The sequence below is a fragment of the Aplysia californica genome, unplaced genomic scaffold (assembly GCF_000002075.1).
Source record: "Aplysia californica isolate F4 #8 unplaced genomic scaffold, AplCal3.0 scaffold00173, whole genome shotgun sequence".
NCBI lineage: Eukaryota > Metazoa > Mollusca > Gastropoda > Aplysiida > Aplysiidae > Aplysia > Aplysia californica.
The window spans coordinates 500,718-511,200 of record NW_004797443.1 but is presented as its reverse complement, the minus strand read 5'-3'; the positions used below and the strand labels follow the sequence as shown (position 1 = coordinate 511,200).

Here is a 10,483-nt window from a genome sequence, read left to right as displayed (position 1 = left end):
TTACTACCCTTCGACAGTCGGATGAATCTATGACAACAGAAATTATTTATTTTTCAGTGAAAAATCGAAATAAGCAAAGGATTATCATTTAATATGCAGATCTTCAGCCTTCCGTTCTTGTGCACATGAACTTTTATGATTTTCCACAGGCGTTCTAAACAGTGACGAGAAACGGTAAATTGGAGTTTTTATCCTCTTACGCATTTTCGACTGTCACTGTCGTCTTCTGCGTTGAGTCTCGCTGCTCTGCTCTTCAAGCAGTTTAAAAAATGAGTGTTTGTCGAGGTGGGGTGCCCCCCCCCCCCTTACTAGATTCTAGATCTATAGCACGTTAATCCTCTTTATACAATGTTAATTTATTATGCTATCATCTTTGCTATTTGGCTCGTTGTCCATTAAGCCCACACACTGAATTCTAAGCTACGTTCTTGTGAAAGAAAGAAAATTGAGTCCACAGCCACAGGCAGCCTCTGATAAAACAAGAGAGATAAAAATATAATAAAAGAAGAATAAAACTTTTAACCCTAGATCTCTTCGTAATTCGTGTTTTATTATCGTATCTATACAACGTGGGGAACTGTGCCACCACTATCCAAAGAGGAAATTTACTCGTTTAATATGATCCGTACGCTTTGCATAGAGTGCAGCAGTCTGTCAAAATGATTTTTTGAGAAATACTCAGTTTCAGAGAGATCTTCGTACTTACTAGATCTAAATATAGATATTAGAAGCATTCTAAAATGTGAAGAATACAACCCCGGGGGTACAAAATAACCCCAGGGCGTACGGATAGGGTTAATGCAGCTCAACCGGTAGCCTAAATTGAAACTAAACATGACTTCTCACTTCTCAATGTTGGCCCCAGTGAAACCCCCAAATCTTACCTCTAGCAGATTATTTATATGATGTGGAATAGGGGTCTACTTTGCGCAGTGGTCACAAAATTAATTTAGAATTTAGTAGTGATCCGAAGTGCAGAGAAGCAAGATTGAGGGGGATTACAGCAGAGAAGGGTGGGACTGAATTGGGGAGGGGGGGGGTTCAAGTCAATGGACTGGCATTTAAAAAATATATAGACCAACAAGAAGACAGCTGTCTTTTTATCCCATTATTTTTTTCAAACTCCAGTGCAAAACACAAATATGGTCTGAGCTGAAATGCGACTTCATTGATAATGGGATGTGGTGGCTACAGCAAGATCAACAAGCCGGACGTAAATGGAGCTGTGTACAGAAAGATCACCAAGGAGGAGGTACTGGTGGAGATGGGCAGAAAAGTCCGTGTCTTGGACTCTGGACCAACAATTATTTTTGTATATGGTGAGTGTTTGTATCACACGTCAGGTCAGGTCAAGTTCAATGTTGTATTAAGTGTGAACCAAGCTGTTTTTAGCAACTGCTTTTTTAATGATCAAGACAATACAATTTCTTAAAATGTTTGTTTTTTTAATTCGAATGAGAGTTGCATAGAGGCTATATCAGATTTTATATATATATATATATATATATTTGACAGCACAAGAAAAGAAACCAGAGTGTAAACTGAAGTACTATACAGACCAACAGCATTTACTTGACTCCGTGTGCACTTACTTACCCATCCTTTGGGGGGACACCACCCCTCCTCCCCAAATGTAATTGATTTGATCGCATATATATACTTATTCAGAAAAATGTGTGTATTTAGGCGTGAAGCAGGGGCGGCTCATGGGGCTAAAAAGTGGGCGTGCACAATAATAATGAAGCTATGGCATACTGAAGATAGTCAAGGCCAAGGTCATTTAAATAAATGAGACGGTGTATAATTTTAGGATCTTTGGGTTGGTGAGGGAGGGCCTCGTGGTTTTATTTTCATTCTTTTTACTAGTCGTTTTGATTTCTAGTACTGAATTTGTTTGTTAGCTAAACATCAATGTGTTCTTCCTGTATTGGAACTGAACACTCAAGTACATGCAGTAATAACGTTCACTGCTCCCCTACAAAACCATTCAAAGGCACAACTCATATGACGGTCACGTTCACCTCCCTCAGGTTCACGGCTACAGAGTCACTTAAAATAGTGGCAAGACAAAGAATGAACCAATCACAGTTCACTTGAGCACTCCGCTGGATTGCTCCGGGGCTCACATAATACTGGCAAAGAAGCGCGAAGGGTCTATTGTGTTTATTTTTAGACTGCCTACTGTGGGCTATGTTTCGGCACTATTCGGCAGGAGCACATTTGCGATGTGCCGGCTTATTAATATAATTAATGTACCGCCAAACTCGCTACGAGTGTTGTCATCGCTTGGGTTATCCCCAAGAGCGATTTATAGGTCAGGTTACAATGTTGAATATCTTTTTCTGTTTAGCTAAAGCGCGTGGACTTTGGCATGGCATAGTAGATGTTTTACGGCGCTATAGACATAGAAATGACAATTATGGCGCCAGTAAGGACCTTTGTTTTGATATATAATATTTGGCTTGTGTTTGTTTCTGGCTTCTTTTATTTTATTATTGTGGGTGTTTTACGCAATAGAACATAAAAAATTTTTGGGCTGCACTGCACGACCGTGGTCTATGGACGAACCGCGCCTGGCGTGAAGTTAAATAGTAAAATAAGAATATTTTAAAGTGCATTTATTCTTAAGTGTCACCATTTTCCTGACTGCCTTAAAAAGCAGTTTGTTTTCCTTAGAAAAGGTTGTGTACAGGAAAGAGTTCATTGTAATTTGAATTCTCAGTTCAAGTTAGAGAAACTAGTAAGTAGTATTTTTTAAAGAATTTTCTTAGATTGATTGATTGGAAATGTTGTCTCCTCCTCCCCCCTCAGGTGGGCCTGGCTCAAAGAAGGGTCGTCTAGTCTCTGAGCTGGTGGAGGTTTTTGATTTTACATTTGTTAATGTGGAAAAGATCATGCTGCAAAAGGTGGCTGGGGAGGCCTACAGTATTGAGGAGAAGGACGAAAATCATGACAGAAAGGAGTCTGTTCAGGAGCTGAAGAAAATGTTGGAGGTATGTTGGACATTACCGTGCTAACTCGCAATTAATCTTATCTCAGCTAAGCTCAATTCAATTCTAATCTAATTCTTCAAGTATGTTAACAGGTGTGTGTGCTAGATTTTGCTTGAACATAAAACAATGTTTAAGACTAACCTTCTGTCTGCCTTCGCCTACAACAGGGGTTAGCCAAACTTGTTTCTCTCCGGATGGTGATCCTTTCCTCAGCGATGGGGCCCCAATTCGTTGGAATGTCACACGCAACGCAGAAATAAACCGAGGCTCTTACTGGCCTTTTCTCCACCAGAACTCTCAGCAGGCCTCCTCTGCCTTGCTACAGCTCTCCCCTCTAAAGTCTCACCTGTAGTAATCCAGACTGCTTTTATACACTTGCACCAAACAATACAACTGAACTGAGACTCACACTGAGTAAACTCACTCTCACACTTTCAGCCAAACTATACAATAGGACAATAGGCTAGGCCTAACCCCCTGCCACTGATCAACATGCCAGATTGCAAATTAAACAACCAAATAGACCTCATTATGGTATAGAGTAGAGTTGGGTCGGGCTCACAAAATTAGCATCCGCGAGTAACGAACTGCTCACTGGCACTACCCGCAAATGAGTGGACGGGTAACGAGCCGTCCGCTTGTGAAGAGTAGTTTGCTACTTGCTACACATCGGACAGAGACAACAGTTCGTCTAGCGAGCGAGCGGAAGGGCGGACGGAGAGACTCCATGCATTCGAGCGGGCGGATGAACGGACGGGGAGGGACTCCTTCCATTGCATACATTTTACAACCCCCCCCCCCCCCCCCCAAACAACAAAGAAAATTAATTGAAAAATCCCCCTCCTTCCCCACATTGTGACTACGCGTTCATGGCGGAAATTTCTCTACCCCCCCCCCCCCCCGACCTTTGCGATAATTGGAATGTACGCAGTGTGACCCACACACAAGGTGAAAGGTTACACACATAGCACTACGTTACCAGCCTCTCTCACTCCCTGTGGCACCGTTAGTAGCTTGGAACATTAGGCCTAATTGACAAACAATAGACGATGGGCCTAACCTCGCGATGAGTATGCTGTCTGCTAGAGTTTGTCCGTTTGCCCACCCGCTCAGGGAATAAAATTGTGAAGCAGACCCAAAAAACGAACTGACTTGAGGCTTAAGGTCCGCAGTCCGCTCGCTGAGAGAGTAAAATTGTGGAGCGGACCCAAAAAACGAACTGTGTTGAGGTCCGCAGTCCGTTCGCACGGAGTCCGTTACCCGCTCGCTCTGACTGAGTCGGCAAGTAACAAACCCGTCCGTCCGCTGGCCCCAACTCTAATATAGAGTAATATATATACCTATAGTGTTCTTGATTATTTCTAGAACCATTGCCGGAACAATCTATACACCCCTAATGAAAATATACAAACAGATAAACACTTTAAAGTGTTGTAGGCTAACTTTTGTTTCTTTTCTCATCATTTAATTCTGAAGGGGGGTTTTTTTGGCTTGTACTTGTAGTAAAACTTTCAAGAGACCAGTTGCATGGTTAAATTATAATACCATAAAATATGTTCGACATTGTTATTATCTTGCTTAGGATGACCCGACCTCCATTTCCTTGTCGTGGATCCTTCATGAAGTGACGGCCCAGGTGGACAGGAACCCACAGGGGCGCTACCTAGTGGACATGATGCCCAACCTCAAGTACCTTATCCGCACCGCCACCTTCTCGCAAGACTGCAGCAGCAGCATGGAGCAGTTTGAGCAGAAGGTGGGCCATGGCTTTCTAATTTCTTTTACATTCAGTTGTTTTCTTACCTCTGAAGAGACTCAAGATGTAGCTCTTCATAATAACTTGCTGTGAATTACAGTCTAATGCACAATCCCTTGTGTGTACATATGTGTGTGCTTGCAGGGTTGGGTTGATTTAAATCAGGTTGATTTAAATCAGTTGATTTTTTTTATTTAAATCAACTTGATTTTTAAAATAAAAATCAGTGATTTAAATCACTTTTTAAAAAAATAATTTTTATTCGGTTTTTGCACATTTCAACATTCAGAATTCCTTTCCTTGGTTTCATAAAACAGATATAATGTTCAGTAGACTAATATAATCATGCTTAAAAGTCTGATTTCCCCCCTTTCACTGTGAAATAATACAGTATTCAATTTACTTTTTTTTCCATAATTGAAACCAGAGCTGGGTTGTTGATTTAAAAATTTTTTTAATCAGTTTGATTTTAAAAATAAAAATCAGTGATTTAAATCACTTTTCAAAAAAATGTATTCAGTTTTTACATATTTATACTTTCAGAATTCCTTTCCTTGGTTTTATTTTAAACGGATATAAGGTTTAGTAGACTAATTTTAATATAATCATGCTTAAAAGTCTGCTTTCCCCCCTGTCACTGTAAAATAATACAGTTCTCAATGTACTTTTTTTTCATAATTGAAAACCAGGGTTGGGTTGATTTAAATCAGTTGATTTTTTGTACTTTAAATCAACTTGATTTAAAAAATAAAACTCGGTGATTTAAATCACTTAAAAATTTTTTTCTTCTGTTTTTACATCTTTAAACATTCAGAATTCCTTTCCTGGGTTTTATAAAACAGATATAAGGTTTAGTAGACTAAAATTGCTTAAAAGTCTGCTTTCCCCCCCTGTCACTGTAAGTAGTAAAATAATACAGTATTCAATTTACTTTTTTTTCATAATTGAAATTAGCATTTTCTTTTTCTTTTTAGACAAACACAAGCGCGTGCTCACACACACACTGTAATAAAAATAAAATGCAAGTTTATCTATGCATAATTACCCCCCCCCCCCCTTCCTTTTAGACTGACATTTTCTTCATTTTTTGTCTGTAGCCATAATTCTTTGATAGCAGATTAAGGCTTTCTAAAATTGCAGTTGTTTAAATTAATCATTATTTAAAATAAAGACAATGCATTTTGCACTAAAAGAACATACTTTTAGCCACCAAAAATCCCAAACTGTGTCATTTTTTAAAAAATTAAAAAAATTTAAAAAATCCGATTTAAATTTTTAAAAATCTGATTTAAATTTTAAAAATCGATTTTTTAAATTTTTATCCAAAAAATCAAAAAAATCACCAACCCTGTGTGCTTGTGCGTACATGTGTGTGCATGTATTGTATGTACAGTCGAAATTGTCTGAGATGGCTACTCATTATTGAGGAGAAAAGTGGTTGTGTAAGACAGGTGGATGTCTTGGGACAGTGTCATTATAAGGTAGAAAAAATGCTAGAAGGGAAGTGGGAAATGGTCGTTTGTACAGGTGATTGTCTCAGACAGGTGGCCGTTAGAACTGGTTCGACTGTCTGTGTGTGTGTTTGACAGTGTCTAGATGGAAGAGATCTTTAATCTGTAAAACAAAACCCCTCAGCTGACTGAATTTACGTCCTCAGTACCCGATTTCCTTTGCTGTTTACTTCTCACTGAACATGGGCTCCAAGAGTAAGACACAGAAGAAGGTGGAAGAGGAAGTGAAAGAGGAGACGGAGGAGGACAAAGCAGGCTTCCAGTCAGATGAGGTTGACCTGTCCAGGACGAAGGTGATGCTGACTGCTAACTTTTCTGCTGTTGCATACCATTCAATGGACATTTATCAAGTTTAGAAAAGCTTTTTCTCATTCCTTATCAGTATGTTCTTTGGCTTATGAAATTAAGGTAGCTCTATACTAAAATTGCCTTATGTTACCTTCTGCAAAAGTGTGATAAAAGTTGCCATTGTTGTATATAGCATAACAGTTTGCCTTCTATCTCATGGAATACATGGCAGTGTCACTATAAGTAATAGCTTTAATGATTTTGACTGTATTTATTTTTCTTTTGTCATCTCCAGAGGAGGCAGTCGATGTTTGAAAACAGTGTCCGGTCCCTGTTGGACTACTTCCAAGGGTCGGATCGTTTGATGCATGTCGATGTGTCCAGCAAGAATGCTGACGCCATATCCAGCCGGACATGTGAGGTGCTGAGTCGACTCAGTCTGCAAAACCTCAAGCTTGTGAACACAGTGCTCATTTTTGTCTTTGGTGAGTGGGCTTGTCTTGTGTATGTGTGAGCATGTGTGGACGTTTGAGCATGGGTCTGCTGTGTGTGGGTGTACATGTGTGTGTGTGCATGTGTGTCTGTTTGTGTGTGTGTGTGTGTGTTTGTTCATTCATGAGGATGTGTGTGAAAGAGAGAGAAAGGGAGAGAGTTACTTGAGTTACTTCTCACAATCCACAAATGGAGATTTTGACCAAAAACGACACTAGAGTCAAATTTGTAGATTTTCTATTGTTGCCATATATTCTTTAAGTATTGCATCCCTTTTTATTATTTCATACTTATAAATTGTAAAAACTTTACCTATGTGCGTGATCTTTTTATTTCCGTAGGGCTTGAATCCGAGAAGTAACTCATTTTGTCAGCACGCTTCACATGATATATTTTTGTGTGTGTGTGCCTGTAAGCATGTGTGTTTAAGTTTAAAAGTGTGTGTGTGTGTATGTATATGTTTCTGTGTTGATATGTATGTATCTGTACGTCTTTGGTGAGTGAATATATTATGGGCATGAATGCATAGATATCTCTCTCTCTCTCTCTCTCTCTCTCTCTCTCTCTCTCTCTCTCTCTCTCTCCCTCCCTCCCTCCCTCCCTCCCATATTGAATTTTGAAAAAGTGCGTTGGGAGGCTGGTGGAATAGCATGATGCCTCCAGAAATTTGTAAGCCTTTAAAATATTATATGTGCTTCTTAATATAAATTTATTGGTCCATAATTTGTGTGCAAGGCACACATGGTAGGTTTTTGAAGGGCACAACTGGTTGGTCCTATTTCATTTCTTTCCCTGTGTTGTTCCTGTGATCTGTCTGTTTTGCATCAATATTTTTCCGAGCACTACATGTCTGTTATTATGTTGATATGCTTCTCTGTACTAAAACAAGTGAACAATAGACTTCTGCATTTGCTAATGTATGTGTTTTTTCACTTCTCTTTTCAGATGCGAAATCTGTAGACCCTGATCTCCTTCAAGAAAATGATATTGAGTTTATCCGACTTGAACGACCTGGCACAAGGTTGTCTGTTGCATCATTGGTGAGTTTTCTGCCCTTCTGTTGGTTAGGAAGTGAAGGTCATGTTGCATTGTTGTATATTGGCCTAACCATCCCTCATCATCATCATTGCCTTTCTCACCCTGCACCAGGGTATAGGCCATGGACAAACACCTTCCACCTTTCTCTATCATGGGCTAGCCTCTTGATGTTATTCCATGTCTTCCCACTTTTCTGTACATCGATTTCTGTGATTCTTCCAGACTGTATCTAGTGTGTTTCGCTGACTCCTAGTATGTGCAGCCTGTTTCTCTTCATCTCTTGTACTACTTGAGAACTCTTTCCTGCTTCATACAAGGTGCAAACATTCCTCGACGCAAACCTAACCATCCCTCAGGACAGCTTTTAAAACTGGAATATAAAACCGTGTGCTTAGTCAGTACATCCCGTTTTGTCTTTTCTTTCCCCTGGTGGATGTATGACAGTACAGTGAGTTAGTGCATGTTGTCAGTTTTTTGTTTCCGCATAATGATCTGTGCTCCTGGAATCCAAACCAGGTTTTTTCATCTGTGTATACTGAGGACAATAAATATGCTTCAATAACTTTTTAAACTCACTTTTGCATAAGATGCTGTCCTTTGCTTCTGCTCATGTTTAAAGATTGATTGTGTTTTTCAGAGATTAAAAAAAAAGATAATATCAACAAAAAGCCATGAAACATGTTAACTAAATTTTATTACAGTAGTATTTACACACCACCAAATTTAGATTCAATGCATAAATACTGGTAGTAATATATAGAGAAATAAAAAAAATTTTTAAAAAAGAAGGATTCATAATCAAGAAAAAGTTAATGCTAGACTGACACAGGAAATTACACATACATAAAGAAATCTTTAGGTAAGTAAGAAAGGAAAAGACTATGATTTAAAAGACAGGGTGACTTTAGGCACACTTTTAGTTTTAGTGTCACTTTTATTATCCTGATCGCAAATCTTACTTTACTGCAAGTTTTATTTATATCTATGTTGTTATAATTAATTAACCCCTTCAATGCCGCAGGTAAACTAGGCTCCTGAGCCAGGGAAAATCCCATGAACCAAGGCTGCTCAGTGGTGACCCCACTCTACATCGCATAACTGTTTTTTAAAATAAATACTTCCTCTTGAATTTCTGCATGTACATTTTACATTGAACCACATTTCTATTTATATAATTTTAGGGGAATTTCATTGAGAGATAGATGGAGGAAAGTTGGAGTTAGTAACATGATGCCGAAAACAACTTCACCTAGCAACATAAACACACATTCGAGTAATGATAAACTGAGACCAAAAAAAGGGAATACATGTTGTGTGAGTGTGTGCAGGTAAAGAAGAAGTGACAAGAGGCTTTTTCTACCTTATACAACACTCGTACAATCCATATATATTCATACATGTAAGCCCATCTGTGTTTACTGCCTGTATATCATTTTTGTGTGGTAGATCTAGATATGTTAGATCTAGATCTAGATCTAATCTTCTCTTCGAGCTAAAATCTGAATTCGGTGCTTTCAAATGGGAGGAAAATGGAGGTAAACATAAAAGGAAGGTACCCCAATAATAATCACAAGATTTTAGCAGTAACTTCCCTTATAATTGGTGTAAAAACAACCATTGTCACTGTCCCGTAAATTCTACGGGCCACTGGCACAGCGCTACACGGTTCAGGCCAGTAAATTCTACAGGCGAGGCAGCGAAGAGGGTAAAAACGTGGGAATGAAATGTAAATTGTTTATATAGTGAGCTTTTCTAAATGAAACAGTTACAGTTGAAATTCTCCTAGATAGCCATTCATTGCCGAGGAGAAAAGTGGTTGTTTTAAGTGAATGCATTGGGAAAGTGCAAAGTGGTTTTTTGTTCAGTTGAATGTCTTGGACAGGTGGTCGTTAGAACACTTCATTTCTAAGAGGTAGACTTTTGAGCCCTCTTTCAGCAGGCAAAAGAATACACTCTGCCATAGGCAGACTCGAACTTTAACCTTCTACTTGTCTTTTGGCTGTCGTGTCAACTCTGCTGTAGGAAAAGCATGAATGCAACCTTAGCAGGAACAGAAAAAGCCCCAAAAATGTTGGAAGTGGCTTTGACTAAGGATGCTTTCAATGGAAAATAAACTATTTTGTATCCCAAAAGAAGACGCCTTTGACAAGTATAAGAGACTTTTTCCTCTTCTAGACTTGTGTGTATATATTGGTCAGTCTTATGTTCTGACGATGTAACCGGTTTCTTGAACATTTTTCAAGAAGTGAAAAAAAGCAACCCTTCATATTAAATGGTGAGAATAGAAAAAAAATTGAGTCCACAGTACTTTTGTACTACTGTCCTCAGAGAAAGTTGCATTTGAAAATAGCAAAAGTTGCAAGAAAAATCAACAAAAGTTGCAAGAAAAGTTGCAAAACGTGTAT

General features: G+C 38.8%; 1 protein-coding gene across 1 annotated transcript in view; it reads left to right on the top strand.

Moving 5' to 3' along the window:
* Position 1: 1 nt before the first annotated feature.
* Positions 2-10,483, top strand: part of LOC101850717 — a gene marked incomplete in the record, with an annotated part of 16,420 nt that continues 5,938 nt past the window's right edge. Inside the window, 7 exon segments of the mRNA XM_005098149.3 lie at positions 2-174; positions 1,129-1,319; positions 2,812-2,993; positions 4,576-4,749; positions 6,407-6,553; positions 6,844-7,033; positions 7,986-8,080. Of these exon segments, the coding sequence (XP_005098206.2) occupies positions 1,175-1,319; positions 2,812-2,993; positions 4,576-4,749; positions 6,407-6,553; positions 6,844-7,033; positions 7,986-8,080 (933 nt within the window).